Source organism: Salvelinus namaycush, chromosome 2 (genome assembly GCF_016432855.1).
Source record: "Salvelinus namaycush isolate Seneca chromosome 2, SaNama_1.0, whole genome shotgun sequence".
In the NCBI taxonomy this organism is placed as follows: domain Eukaryota; kingdom Metazoa; phylum Chordata; class Actinopteri; order Salmoniformes; family Salmonidae; genus Salvelinus; species Salvelinus namaycush.
In genome coordinates, this window is record NC_052308.1 from 22598848 (window position 1) to 22614557 (window position 15710).

At 49.9% G+C, this 15710-nt stretch overlaps 1 protein-coding gene across 1 annotated transcript in view; it reads left to right on the forward strand.

Moving 5' to 3' along the window:
* The window catches only part of LOC120060174 (semaphorin-3F-like), a 106149-nt gene that overhangs the window by 70188 nt on the left and 20251 nt on the right, over positions 1 to 15710 (forward strand). Inside the window, exons 10-14 of the mRNA XM_039009304.1 lie at positions 2645 to 2759; positions 13608 to 13677; positions 13827 to 13971; positions 14224 to 14446; positions 15457 to 15545. Of these exons, the coding sequence (XP_038865232.1) occupies positions 2645 to 2759; positions 13608 to 13677; positions 13827 to 13971; positions 14224 to 14446; positions 15457 to 15545 (642 nt within the window). The remainder of the gene's footprint in view (positions 1 to 2644; positions 2760 to 13607; positions 13678 to 13826; positions 13972 to 14223; positions 14447 to 15456; positions 15546 to 15710) is intronic.

Here is a 15710-nt window from a genome sequence, read left to right on the forward strand (position 1 = left end):
TGGGCATTACAATGATATACAGTGGGGAGAACAAGTATTTGATACACTGCTGATTTTGCAGGTTTTCCTACTTACAAAGCATGTAGAGGTCTGTAATTTTTATCATAGGTACACTTCAACTGTGAGAGACGGAATCTAAAACAAAAATCCAGAAAATCACATTGTATGATTTTTAAGTAATTAATTTGCATTTTATTGCATGACATAAGTATTTGATCACCTACCAACCAGTAAGACTTCCGGCTCTCACAGACCTGTTTTTCTTCAAGAAGCCCTCCTGTTCTCCACTCATTACCTGTATTAACTGCACCTGTTTGAACTCGTTACCTGTATAAAAGACACCTGTCCACACACTCAATCAAACAGACTCCAACCTCTCCACAATGGCCAAGACCAGAGAGCTGTGTAAGGACATCAGGGATACAATTGTAGACCTGCACAAGGCTGGGATGGGCTACAGGACAATAGGCAAGCAGCTTGGTGAGAAGGCAACAACTGTTGGCGCAATTATTAGAAAATGGAAGAAGTTCAAGATGACGGTCAATCACCCTCGGTCTGGGGCTCCATGCAAGATCTCACCTCGTGGGGCATCAATAATCATGAGGAAGGTGAGGGATCAGCCCAGAACTACACGGCAGGACCTGGTCAATGACCTGAAGAGAGCTGGGACCACAGTCTCAAAGAAAACCATTAGTAACACACTACGCCGTCATGGATTAAAATCCTGCAGCGCAAGCAAGGTCCCCCTGCTCAATCCAGCGCATGTCCAGGCCCGTCTGAAGTTTGCCAATGACCATCTGGATGATCCAGAGGAGGAATGGGAGAAGGTCATGTGGTCTGATGAGACAAAAATAGAGCTTTTTGGTCTAAACTCCACTCGCCGTGTTTGGAGGAAGAAGAAGGATGAGTACAACCCCAAGAACACCATCCCAACTGTGAAGCATGGAGGTGGAAACATCATTCTTTGGGGATGCTTTTCTGCAAAGGGGACAGGACGACTGCACCATATTGAGGGGAGGATGGATGGGGCCATGTATCGCGAGATCTTGGCCAACAACCAACAACCTCCTTCCCTCAGTAAGAGCATTGAAGATGGGTCGTGGCTGGGTCTTCCAGCATGACAACGACCCGAAACACACAGCCAGGACAACTAAGGAGTGGCTCCGTAAGAAGCATCTCAAGGTCCTGGAGTGGCCTAGCCAGTCTCCAGACGTGAACCCAATAGAAAATCTTTGGAGGGAGCTGAAAGTCCATATTGCCCAGCGACAGCCCCGAAACCTGAAGGATCTGGAGAAGGTCTGTATGGAGGAGTGGGCCAAAATCCCTGCTGCAGTGTGTGCAAACCTGGTCAAGAACTACAGGAAACGTATGATCTCTGTAATTGCAAACAAAGGTTTCTGTACTAAATATTAAGTTCTGCTTTTCTGATGTATCAAATACTTATGTCATGCAATAAAATGCAAATTAATTACTTAAAAATCAATGTGCTTTTCTGGATTTTTGTTTTAGATTCCGTCTCTCACAGTTGAAGTGTACCTATGATAAAAAATTACAGACCTCTACATGCTTTGTAAGTAGGAAAACCTGCAAAATCGTCAGTGTATCAAATACTTGTTCTCCCCACTGTATGTGGTGAAAACAATTTGTTGGAGCAATATTTATTTATGTATGACCTGGCAGTGTAGTTTCCCCATAAAAGTGGAATGTGCTTTAAGGAGATTGTGTTGGTTAAGGAGGAGGAAGCCTCTAAATCACATCTACTGGCTTTGGCTCTCCCTCACTGGCCTAGAATTTGGCTCTAAATAAAAGGAGACAGTGTTTACCATCTCATCTCCTCACAACTAACCAATTGTCAACGATTCGCCAGCTCGTTCTCCAAACCGGGCTGCTTTTTTAAATATGTACAATGTGTGTGGGTGACTCCACCTGTGTTTATTTTTGGTGGGAGGATGTGAGTGTGTGTGTGACGAAGACCATGTTTTGTGCCTCTCTCTCCCCCTCTATCTCTCCCTCCGCTTCTCCCACTCTCTACCCTTCTCCCTCCCTCTCTCTCTCCCTCCACTTCTCCCTCTCTCTCTCCCTCCACTTCTCCCTCTCTCTCCTCTTCTCCCTCTCCCTCCGCTTCTCCCTCATTCTCTCCTTCCGCTTCCCCCTCTCCCTCCGCTTCTCCCTCTCTCTCCCTCTCTCTCCCTCCGCTTCTCCCTCTCTCTCCCTCCACTTCTCCCTCCCTCTCCACTTCTCCCTCTCTCTCCCTCCACTTCTCCCTCTCTCTCCCCCTCTCTCTCTCCCTCTGCTCCTCCCTCTCTCTCCCCCTCTTTCTCTCCCTCCGCTCCTCCCTCTCTCTCCCCCTCTTCCTCTCTCTCCGCTTCTCCCTCCCTCTCTCTCCCCTCCCCCTATCTCCCGCTGCTTCTCCCTCTCTCTATCCCTGTCCCTCCGCTTCTCCCTCTCTCTCCCCCCGCTTTTCCCTCTCTCTCCCCTCCCCCCCGCTGCTTCTCCCTCTCTCTATACCTGTCCCTCCGCTTCTCCCTCCCCCTCCCCCTCTCCCTCCGCTTCTCCCTCTCTCTCCCTCTTTCCCTCTCCCTCATCTTATCCGTCTCCCTCCCCCTCTCGCTCCCTTTCCCTCTCCCTCTTCTTCTCCATGCAGAATGATGACGGTGGACACTGCTGTCTGGTCAACAAGTGGAGCACTTTCCTGAAGGCTCGACTCATCTGTTCAGTGCCGGGGGCCGACGGGATCGAGACACACTTCGACGAGCTCCGTGAGTTCTCCTCCCTTCCCTTGATATGGTGTCACCCGTTATCCACATTAACGTGAGGAGCGAGGAACCAGACAGCCTGTGGCATGTCTTGAGGTTTCCCATTGGTATTAATACTGTGTCAAATAGAGACCACAAATTATGATGGAACTGACTCCAGACCAGCTAGAGGAACTAGTTGGTGTTGCCTGTCCTTTATATTCCTGCTTGCACTATCCACCCAGCCTGATCTCAGACCAGTTTTATCTCTGCATACCACCACCTGTCCAGAGCCTGACTGCACTGCACACAGCCCAGTCCCTGACCCATATGGCAGCCTCTTCCATTACACTCAATACTCCTGTGGCCCATACGGCATGCTGTAATGGGAATTGCACACACTCTGGTAGTGTACTTATTATTTTCCTTCAAGATGTCTCAAACAAAAGTCTTCTTTTTCCTGGCTGCGCATTAAGAGGTGCTCTCCCCTCCTGTAATGTACTGGATATGAGGGGCTTGCTGCCTCGTGGCAGACAGATCAGGTAGCCAGGCAGGAATGTCAGGTCCATTACCATGTCTTTCTTTCTCTCTGTCTCACTGCTTCCAAATAGAGCGTTGGAATGATGAGGGTTCTGATGGTTCTGTGACAGAGTCTACAGTTACTCAAGCCCTAACCTCAGCAATAAAAAGCTTGTGTGACTTTCTATTTGACCTCTACTTTTAGGTTATGGTTGAGTAATTCTGCTCGCGTGTGCATTAGTCTTGGACTTACCTGAACACTATGGCGCAATGGTAAGGCTTTTTTTGTTAATGGTATGTCACGTTCGTTCTCCTCCTCGTCTGAGGAGGTGCATGGATCGGACCAATACGCAGAGTGATATGAAAACATCTTCCCTTTTATTATATAACGAAGATGAACACGAAACGAAACACTTTTACAAACTATACAAAAAAACAACAAACGACCGTGAAGCTACAAAATGAAAGTGCACACACAAGCTACTAACGTTTAGACATAGACAATTACCCACAAACACCTAAAGCCTATGGCTGCCTTAAATATGGCTCCCAATCAGAGACAACAATAAACAGCTGTCTCTGATTGAGAACCAAACCAGGCAACCATAGACTTTCCTAAACACCTACACTGAACACAACCCCATACATACTACAAAACCCCCCTAAACAATACACACACCCTAAACTAGACAAAACACACAAACATCCCCCATGTCACACCCTGACCTAACTAAACTAATAAAGAAAATCAATATAACAGAGGCCAGGGTGTGACAGTACACCCCCCCAAAGGTGCGGACTCTGGCCGCAAAACCTGACACAGAAGGGGAGGATCCGGGTGGGCCTTCCTATGGTGGCGGCTCGGGTGCGGGACGTGGACCCCCCTCCACCATAGTCACTAACCGCTTTGGTGGCGCCTCTGGAACGGCGAGTCCCGGACTGAATACCATCCCAGAGGACGCCACTGGACGGAGGGGCAGCTCCGGACTGAGGGGCAGCTCCGGACTGAGGGGCAGCTCCGGACTGAGGGGCAGCTCCGGACTGAGGGGCAGCTCCGGACTGAGGGGCAGCTCCGGACTGGCAGGTGGCTCTGGCGGATTCTGGCTGGCTGACGGCTCTGGCGGATCCTGGCTGACTGACGGCTCTGGCGGATCCTGGCTGGCTGACGGCTCTGGCGGATCCTGGCTGACTGACGGCTCTGGCGGATCCTGGCTGGCTGACGGCTCTGGCGGATCCTGGCTGGCTGACGGCTCTGGCGGATCCTGGCTGGCTGACGGCTCTGGCTGGTCATGGCTGGCTGACGGCTCTGGCTGGTCATGGCTGGCTGACGGCTCTGGCTGGTCATGGCTGGCTGACGGCTCTGGCTGCTCATGGCTGGCTGACGGCTCTGGCTGCTCATGGCTGGCTGACGGCTCTGGCTGCTCATGGCTGGCTGACGGCTCTGGCTGCTCATGGCTGGCGGTAGGCTCTGGCTGCTCATGGCTGGCGGTAGGCTCTGGCTGCTCATGGCTGGCGGTAGGCTCTGGCTGCTCATGGCTGGCGGTAGGCTCTGGCTGCTCATGGCTGGCGGTAGGCTCTGGCTGCTCATGGCTGGCGGTAGGCTCTGGCTGCTCATGGCTGGCGGTAGGCTCTGGCTGCTCATGGCTGGCTGGCGGCTCTGGCTGCTCATGGCTGGCTGGCGGCTCTGGCTGCTCATGGCTGGCTGGCGGCTCTGGCTGCTCATGGCTGGCTGGCGGCTCTTGGCAGACGGACAGCTCAGACGGCGTTGGGCAGACGGGCAGTTCAGGCGCCGCTGGGCAGACGGCAGACTCTGGCCGGCTGAGGCGCACTGTAGGCCTGGTGCGTGGTGCCGGAACTGGTGGTACCAGGCTGGGGACACGCACCTGAAGGCTAGTGCGGGGAGAAGGAACAGGGCATACTGGACCCTGGAGACGCACATTAGGCCTAGTACGTGGTGCCGGAACTGGTGGTACCGGGCTGGGGACACGCATCTCAGGGCTAGTGCGGGGAGAAGGAACAGGGCATACTGGACCCTGGAGACGCACATTAGGCCTAGTGCGTGGTGCCGGAACTGGTGGTACCGGGCTGGGGACACGCATCTCAGGGCTAGTGCGGGGAGCAGCAACAGGATGCACAGGACTCTGGAGACGCACCGGAGGCTTGGTGCGTGGTGTAGGCACTGGTGGTAATAGGCTGGAGACACGCACCACAGGGCTAGTGCGTGGAGGAGGAACAGGGCTCTGGAGACGCACAGGAAGCCTGGTGCGTGGTGTAGGCACTGGTGGTACTGGGCTGGGGCGGGGAGGTGGCGCCGGAAATACCGGACCGTGCAGGCGTACTGGCTCCCTTGAGCACTGAGCCTGCCCAACCTTACCTGGTTGTATGCTCCCCGTAGCCCGATCAGTGCGGGGAGGTGGAATAACCCGCACTGGGCTGTGTAGGCAAACCGGGGACACCATGCGTAAGGCTGGTGCCATGTATGCCGGCCCGAGGAGACGCACTGGAGACCAGACGCTTTGAGCCGGCTTCATGGCACCTGGCTCAATGCCCAATCTAGCCCTGCCAGTGCGGGGAGGTGGAATAACCCGCACCGGGCTATGCACACGTACAGGAGACACCGTGCGCTCTACCGCATAACACGGTGTCTGCCCGTACTTTCGCGCTCCACGGTAAGCTCGGGGAGTTGGCGCAGGTCTCCTACCTGACTTCGCCACACTCCCTTGTAGCCCCCTCCCAAGAAATTCTTGGGCTGACTCACAGGCTTCCTACCGCGTCGTCGTGCTGCCTCCATTCGCCGGTATCCCTCCTCGCACTGTTCCAGAGAATCCCAGGCGGGCTCCGGCATTCGCCCTGGGTCGATCGCCCACCTGTCGATCTCCTCCCACGTAGTATAGTCCAAATCCTGCTCCCATTGCCACAAATCCTGTGTATGTTCCTGCTGGCGCTTGACACGCTGCTTGGTCCCGTTCTGGTGGGTAATTCTGTCACGTTCGTTCTCCTCCTCGTCTGAGGAGGTGCATGGATCGGACCAATACGCAGAGTGATATGAAAACATCTTCCCTTTTATTATATAACGAAGATGAACACGAAACGAAACACTTTTACAAACTATACAAAAAAACAACAAACGACCGTGAAGCTACAAAACGAAAGTGCACACACAAGCTACTAACGTTTAGACATAGACAATTACCCACAAACACCTAAAGCCTATGGCTGCCTTAAATATGGCTCCCAATCAGAGACAACAATAAACAGCTGTCTCTGATTGAGAACCAAACCAGGCAACCATAGACTTTCCTAAACACCTACACTGAACACAACCCCATACATACTACAAAACCCCCCTAAACAATACACACACCCTAAACTATACAAAACACACAAACATCCCCCATGTCACACCCTGACCTAACTAAACTAATAAAGAAAATCAATATAACAGAGGCCAGGGTGTGACATGGTAACCATTTCACCCAAGTAAATGAAAGGATATCAAAACCGCAAGCACCGTACTCACTCTGCGGTTATAAATGACTTTGTGTCTTTATTAGTCGGCTCATTGTTGACATAGACATGCCGTGCACACTGGGTTTAGGGGAGAGTGGAGAGCTGGCACTGGTTCACCTGCACGGTTCAGGATATTGCTTTAATAAAGGTGTATGTGTAAAGGCACAGGCTGCTGCAGCATCCCAATGAACAGGAGACACTTAACTCAGCTGTCATTACAGTACATCCACACATCCCATACGTCAGACAAACCTGATGCCAGTGGGCACAGCTCACCGCTGGCAGGTACTGTACCCCCAGAAAGGGCATTTGTTAACTGGGTATAGGTGAGCTCCATGCCAAGGTTCCAGTTTACTGCTGGGTTATAATGGCTGGTCTAAATTTGTCCTCAGTTTGTGGTGTAGACAGGGGAGAATAAGGATGGTAGTATTACTCCAGTAATACAAGACAACAAGATCTATGTGCCTTCTAGATAATATGTGCTCTGAGTATCTCTAAAATGTACATGCCACCAAAGTATTTGGGTTTAGCCTACCTTGATGTAAGAAGAACTTTGCAGCAAGCCGGGACTGGTTGCAAAAGTACCTGGATAAAGAGAACAGATGAACTTACATTTCCCCTCTCTCTATTAGTGTTGTAGTAAAGTAAAGAGGACATTGGGGTCATTATTGAAAACGTTGATGAGCCTTCCAGCCCAGCTTTAGGCCTTGTTGTTTGGGAGCAGTATTATGTGTGACTGCTGTTAGCGAGGGACGCCAAAGACCCAGAGAGTTTTTACAGTTGGAAAGAGAAAAAGATTTGGCTCTACCTGAGAACTTGCATCCAAATTACACACAGTAAATTGAAACACACAATGTAGAGGCCTTATCCAGGCACATGTGGTTGTATGCTATGTCAAAATTAAGAAGCCAAAGCAAATAGGTTGTAGATATACAATAAAGAGATGCTATAAAGGTTTCGATTGTATGGTTTGATATAAATAAAGAGGTGCATTGCATGAGCTTGAGCTTGATCAACAATATGGCTCATGGACTTCAGAGAGAAGACTTTATGAGAGATGAACAAGAGTGGTAAAGAAAAAGAAAGAATTAAAGAGAAAGAGAAGGGGGGAGTGGGAGAGAGTGATATCAGGCAAAGCTCCAGCAGAAATACATTCTTTCTGAGGAAACAAAAAATGTGTAGACTGAGTTTTTATTGCCTTAGAAAAGAGGAAAGGGCAGTTTTGGTTCCATTCATAGCTCTTATTAAAGACTGTCACGGCTGTTGAATGAAGTAGACCAAGGTGCAGCGTGGTGAGCGTACATATTACTTTATTATTATGACGCCGACAAAAACAATAAACAATCCAAAACAAACCATGAAGCTTAAGGCTATGTGCCACAAACAAAGTCAACTTCCCACAAAGACAGGAGGGAAAAAGGGCTACCTAAGTATGGTTCTCAATCAGAGACAACGATAGCCAGCTGTCCCTGATTGAGAACCCTACCCGGCCAAAACATAGAAATACAAATATTAGAACGAAAGAACATAGAATACCCACCCCAAATCACACACTGACCAAACCGAGACATAAAAAGGATCTCTAAGGTCAGGGCGTGACAGTACCCTCCCCCAAAGGTGCGGACTCCAGGCGCAAAACCTGAACCTATAGGGGAGGTTCTGGATGGGCATCTATCCGCGGTGGCGGCTCAGTTGCGGGACGCAGACCCCACTCCACCACTGGCTCACCCCACTTTGGTGGCACCTCTGTTGCGGGGACCCTTGTTGCCGACCCCGGACTGGGCACCCTCGTTGCGGGCCCCGGACTGGGCACCCTCGCTGGGGGCCCCGGACTGGGCACCGTCGCTGGGGGCCCCGGACTGGGCACCGTCGCTGGAGGCTTCGTGCCATGACTCCTCACTGGAGGCTTCGTGCCATGGATCATCACTGGAGGCTTCGTGCCATGGATCATCACTGGAGGCTTCGTGCCATGGATCATCACTGGAGTGAGGAGACGTATGTGCAGTCTGGTACGTGGAGCTGCCACAGGGCTCACCAGGCTGGAGAGACATACAGGAGGCCTTGTCCTTGGCAGAGGCACCGGATACACTGGGCCGTGGAGGTGCACTGGAGGTCTCGAGCTTAGAGCCTGCACAACCCGTCCTGGCTGGGTGGTTATCTTCACCCTGCAAATGCGGGGCGCTGGCACAGGGCGCACTGGGCTGTGCAGACGTACCGGAGACACAGTGAGCAGAGCCGGCGCAGGATATACTGGGCCGAGGAGGCGCACTGGAGGTCTGGAGGGCAGGGCTGGCACAACCCATCCTGGCTGGATGCTCACCCTAGCCCGGCAGATGCGGGGAGCTGGAATGTAGCGCACCGGGCTAAGAACGCGTACTGGAGACACCGTGCCCTCCACCGCATAACACGGTGCCTGACCAGTACGACGCTCGCCAAGGTAAGCACGGGGAGTTGGCTCAGGTCTCCAACCTGACTCAGCCAAACTCCCCGTGTGCTCCCCCCCCAAAAAAATTGGGGGGCTGCCTCTCGGGCTTCCTTGCTAGCCGTGTTCCCTCGTAACGCTGCCGCTCTGCTTTTGCTGCCTCCAGTTCCTCCCGTGGACGGCGTTACTCCCCAGCCTGCCTCCAGGGTCCCTTACCGTCCAGTATCTCCTCCCATGTCCATTTCTCCAGATAGCGCTGCTCTGTCCCTTGGTGGTGGAAAGTTCTGTCACGGCCGTTGAATGAAGTAGACCAAGGTGCAGCGTGGTGAGCGTACATATTACTTTATTATTATGACGCCGACAATAAACAATCCAAAACAAACCGTGAAGCTTAAGGCTATGTGTCACAAACAAAGTCAACTTCCCACAAAGACAGGTGGGAAAAAGGGCTACCTAAGTATGGTTCTCAATCAGAGACAACGATAGACAGCTGTCCCTGATTGAGAACCCTACCTGGCCAAAACATAGAAATACAAATATTAGAACGAAAGAACATAGAATACCCACCCCAAATCACACCCTGACCAAACCAAATAGAGAAATAAAAAGGATCTCTAAGGTCAGGGCGTGACAAAGACATGCTCCAGAAATGTGGCTACTACTAAGTATTTTTTAAACCTCCTGATTTGGGCTTGATGTGTCAATGTGTAGTTCATACATAAATAACCTATGAGCAGAATTACTGTCTTACCTCAATTAGCCACGGAATCCCGAGTTTGAAAGCAACTGTTTTTCTAGAACCTGTGCTGCGCCATTTTCCCTACACTTTCCCCCACGTTGGTTAGCCCCCTAGCAATTCGAGTTCAGCCAATGAGCTTTAGCCTCTCGCCATATGAGTGACAGCTAGCAAGAGGCACATCATGCACCCACACCAGACCGAAAAGAGAGCAATGACGTGGTGCACATATCTGCAAGTACACTATGTAGACACCGCTTCAATTTAGTGTATTTGGCTATTGCAGCCACACCCGCTGCTAACAAGTATATAAAATCGAGCACACAGCCATGCGATCTCCATAGACAAACATTGGCTGAAGAGCTCAGTGACTTTCAAGGTGGCACCATCATAGGATGTCACCTTTCCAACAAGTCAGTTTTTGTCAAATTTCTGCCCAGCTAGAGCTGCCCCGTTCCACTATAAGTGCTGTTATTGTGAAGTGGAAAGGTCTAGGCAACAACGGCTCAGCCGCGAAGTGGTAGGCCACACAAGCTCACAGAACGTGTGCTGAAGCGCGTAGTGCGTAAAAATCATCTGTCTTCGGTTACAACTCTCACTACCGAGTTCCAAACTGCCTTTGGAAGCAACGTCAGCACAATAACTCTTTGTCGGGAGCTTCATGAAATGGGTGTCTATGGCCCAACAGCTGCACACAAGCCTAAGATCACCATGTGCAATGCCAAGCGTTGGCTAAAGTGGTGTAAAGCGTGCCGCCATTGGACTCTGGAGCAGTGGAAACGCGTTCTCTGGAGTGATGAATCACGAATCTGGGTTTGGCGCATGGCAGAAGAACGCTACCTGTCCGAATGCATAGGTCCAACTGTAAAGTTTGGTGGAAGACAAATAATGGTCTGGGGCTGTTTTTCATTGTTCGGGTTAGGCCCCTTAGTTCCAGTGAATTGAAATCTTAATGCTACAGCATACAATGACATTCTAGACGAGTCTGTGCTTACAAGTTTGTGGCAACAGTTTGGGGAAGGCCCTTTCCTGTTTCAGCATGACAATTCCCTTGTGAACAAAGTAAGGTCCATACATAGAAATGGTATGTCGAGATCGGCCTGCATCTGCAAGCTATGCCTAATCACCCAATATCAGTGCCCGACGTCACTAATGCTCTTGTTGCTGAATGGAAGCAAGTCCCCGTAGCAATGTTCCAACATCTAGTGGAAAGCCTTCCCAGAAGATTGGAGGCTGTTATATCAGCAAAGGGGGGACCAACTCCATATTAATGCCCTGATTTTGCAATGAGATGTTCGATGAGAAGGTGCCCACATACTTTTGGCCATGTAGTGACGTTGTATGCAATTTTCAGGGACTACTTTCAAAAGTTTACAAATGTACCGGAGAATCCCTTTAACAAGCCTTCCTGTTGCCAACTCTTCTCTGCCTTGTCAGAATATTTCTATTTCCAATCAAGTAGCTTTTCCCCTTTATAATTATAATATTTTGGGGGGCAACCGACTGCTGTACATGTATTGAGCTAATGATAGCTCCTGTTGTCTGTCTGTTTGTGACTGCCGTGTAGTTTATCTGATTCACCCCTTTCTGTACTGGAACAGCTGTGTGCCTTGGTGGGGCTCATCTGTTGTATGACAACCTTGACAGCCCTTCTCTCTGTGTCTGTAGTAACCCATGACCGTTCCGCTGTTCTGCCTTGAGCAGCTGTGGGCTCTGGAGGAGGTGTGTGTGTGTGCTTGTGTGTGTGTGTGTGTGTCTGTGCATACGTATGTGTATGCATGTGTGTGTCTAGAGATAAAAGGAGGTTAAGGAGGAATAAGGACCATATGCTCTGTTTCAGTCCCTCTCCTTATCCTCTGCTATGGGAATGAAATCATAACCTCAGACTCTCCCCTGAGAGAGCCTTGAGTGACACCCAGAGCGTACACATACAACTGGACTCACCAGGCCTGCTCAACTCTACTGTCATTCAAATGGACTCACCAGGCCTGCTCACCTCTACTGTCATTCAACTGCACTCACCAAGCCTGCTCAACTCTACTGTCATTCAACTGGACTCACCAGGCCTGCTCAACTCTACTGTCATTCAAATGGACTCACCAGGCCTGCTCACCTCTACTGTCATTCAACTGCACTCACCAGGCCTGCTCAACTCTACTGTCATTCAAATGGACTCACCAGGCCTGCTCACCTCTACTGTCATTCAACTGGACTCACCAGGCCTGCTCACCTCTACTGTCATTCAACTGCACTCACCAGGCCTGCTCACCTCTACTGTCATTCAACTGGACTCACCAGGCCTGCTCACCTCTACTGTCATTCAACTGCACTCACCAGGCCTGCTCACCTCTACTGTCTTTCAACTGGACTCACCAGGCCTGCTCACCTCTACTGTCATTCAACTGCACTCACCAGGCCTGCTCACCTCTACTGTCATTCAACTGGACTCACCAGGCCTGCTCACCTCTACTGTCATTCAACTGCACTCACCAGGCCTGCTCACCTCTACTGTCATTCAACTGGACTCACCAGGCCTGCTCACCTCTACTGTCATTCAACTGGACTCACCAGGCCTGCTCACCTCTACTGTCATTCAACTGGACTCACCAGGCCTGCTCACCTCTACGGTCATTCAACTGGACTCACCAGGCCTGCTCACCTCTACTGTCATTCAACTGCACTCACCAGGCCTGCTCACCTCTACTGTCATTCAACTGGACTCACCAGGCCTGCTCACCTCTATTGTCATTCAACTGGACTCACCAGGCCTGCTCACCTCTACTGTCATTCAACTGGACTCACCAGGCCTGCTCACCTCTACTGTCATTCTGTTGTGTACATACAGTTAGAACTATGTCAACCGGACAACTATTGTTTTTAGTATGTCCCATTGCAAATACTAGTGAATAAAAATGCGTCCAGTCTACGCAAAAGGAATAATTTGTGACTATAAGACTTGTAGAATGTATTATACGTCAGATCATTGTCCATTAAATGCCATATACTGCTTTCAATTCAAGTTGTAGAGTTCTCACAGGTTCTTGACAGCGTGGTATGTATAAACATGCAGTGTCTTTATCCTCTGGCCAATGGACATTCCCCTACTACACACTGGCAGGCTGGCCACTTACTCTTGAATTCTGTTCTGTGAGGTAGATGGGCCTCCTGAGAGGAGAATGTGGGCCAGTCAGAGAGCAGGCCAGCGGGGAGAGACAAACTGCCCAAATCTTAGGTAGAGTTCTCGCTGGGACCCCCAGAGGCTTGTGAGGTATGATTCCATCTTCCTCTTGGGCTTAGAATACGCTCATGGATAGAATAGTTACTTTTCAAAGGTGTTGTCTCTGAAGCTCTTGGTCTTTTCTTTGTGTGTTTTATTATATTGTGTATAATACAGTACTGCATCCTTCACCTTGGCCTGCTAGTCCTTCCTGTGGAGATGTCTCTCAGTTCATTTCCTGTTGCTCTATAGAGATGTGCCATGGGCTTACACCTCCTGTTTCCGACAGCAGGATACTGGAATTCAGTAGTACAACCCTGGAGGAGGAGGCTAGCCACATCTTCTCCTTTCATCTTGGCTTTGACCCCATCCTCACTGCTGTGTTCCACAGTGTGCTGTGGAATGTGACGTTTCTTTAGTCTGTCCTCTTTGCACTGACTTGATGGTCTCTGTGTATCTGTCTTTTAGGAGATGTTTACATACAGCCGACGCAGGATACCAAGAATCCTGTTATCTACGGAGTCTTCTCTGTCTCAGGGTGAGTGGCCAAACTTATGTTCAGACACTTCTTTTTGAAAGTATTAAGAATAATTATTGAAATATACTTTCATTGTCATATTATGTCCCTTTTTGGTTTATTTCAGTTCTTAATCCACTGAGCTGTCTATCTCGCCCCTGTCCATACAGTTCAGTGTTCAAGGGCTCAGCAGTTTGTGTCTATTCCATGGCTGACATCCGCCAGGTCTTCAATGGACCCTTTGCCCACAAGGAGGGGCCCAACTACCAGTGGGTGGCCTACACTGGGAAGATCCCCTACCCTCGGCCTGGGACGGTGAGCCTCACCCTCCCATGACCCTGAGTGTTAATACCAAACCAAGCTGGCATAAAAGACACTTAGACATCAAACAGAAACCATTTGTCTTTCAAGCAGGACACAAACATCAGCCTTCATACCCACCCACAGTCCTCCTCCTAAAATCTCTAATTTTTATTCTGTAATCTCCCTAGTAGTAATTTAAGTGGCTGTTGATGTTTCTGTGGTGAGAGGCAAATGTTTTAATGCTAGTTTCATTTTCAACAACAGTGCCCCGGTGGTACGTTCACCCCCAACATGAAGTCCACCAAAGACTACCCAGACGAGGTGATCAACTTCATGCGGAACCACCCCAATATGTACAACGCCGTGTACCCAATACATAAGCGCCCCCTGGTGGTCCGGACCAACGTGGAGTACGAGTTCACCACCATCACTGTAGACCAGGTGGCCGCGGCAGACGGGAACTATGAAGTGCTGTTCCTGGGAACTGGTGAGTCCTCACTAGTCTATATTCATGTGAAATATAGCAGGCCTACATCACTCTTTGTACAATGTCCAAGGATGCCAAACAGATTTCCTTCTGAAAGTAAAACAAAGGAGAAACGTGTAAATAATCCCAAGGCAGTCCCGCCAGATGGACCTGCTGTCTTTCTCCCTATCATTTAACCCCAGGAGCAAAGCTTTTGAATGCCTTTTTGTCAAAATGGATGTGTCACCAATAAATAGGGTCATTCTTCGCATCATTCGCTTTAAGTAAAAGCTTTGGGGTTCTCTACCGGCAGCTTTTTTAAAAGCTGAAGTGACATCACTCCCCTAGTGCATGCAGCCCATTCATGCAGCACATTATCCCTTTTGTGTGTGTCTTTGTTCTGCTCTGCGTCTCTGGGAGACTAATGGCTTTTTATACGAGCACACCGTGCTCCACTATGCCCAGAGTCACTGTAATGTGTAGGACAAAAGGTGAACACAGAGAGATCTGTCTGAAAGTGGTGAAGAGTACTGTAGTGTAGTGCTAAGGCCTGATGGAATGAGGAGTGAGGATTAACCTTTACATTAGCAGAGGAATGTAGCGAGGGCAGTTTGATTAACTGGCAGCAAGGCAGGGTAGTGTCAGGTTACAACTAATCTCCTTCCCAGACACTTCCGCCCAAATGTGCAAAGAGTCTGATGGATCAATGTGTCAAACTTGGCCTTCTTTAGCCAATACAGAAAGACTGGGCGAAACTCCCAGCGCATAGGCATTGACTTAATCGGCTTAATCTACCAACCAATCACGCTAGCGCAACACAAGCACTGAGTCACGCCTCGTAGTCGTGTGGTTCGCTAAAATTAAATGATGACAAATACTCAGTAAGGTCACTCCCATATAATTCTATGATCACTCCCACTAAGACCAAAACTGAATCATACCAGGCGTTTATGTGCAATAGTCTGGGGACAAGGTTAGGTTACAACAGGTATGTAGTAGTTTCAAGTCTCAGGTGTTACCTTGGGCCACAGACAGGGGAACGGTTCAGAAGGTGATTGTGTTGCCCAGAGACGACCTGCAGACTGAAGAACTGGTCCTGGAGGAGGTAGAGGTGTTCAAGGTGAGCACTGTCTTTCTTATTTTTCTATCCTCTCTCTCTCTCATTTTCTCTCTCTGTCTCTCTCTTTCTGTATCTATCTTTCTCTGTTTCTCTTTGGCTTTCAATTCAATTCAATTCAATTCAATTCAAGGGGCTTTATTGGCATGGGAAACATGTGTTAACATT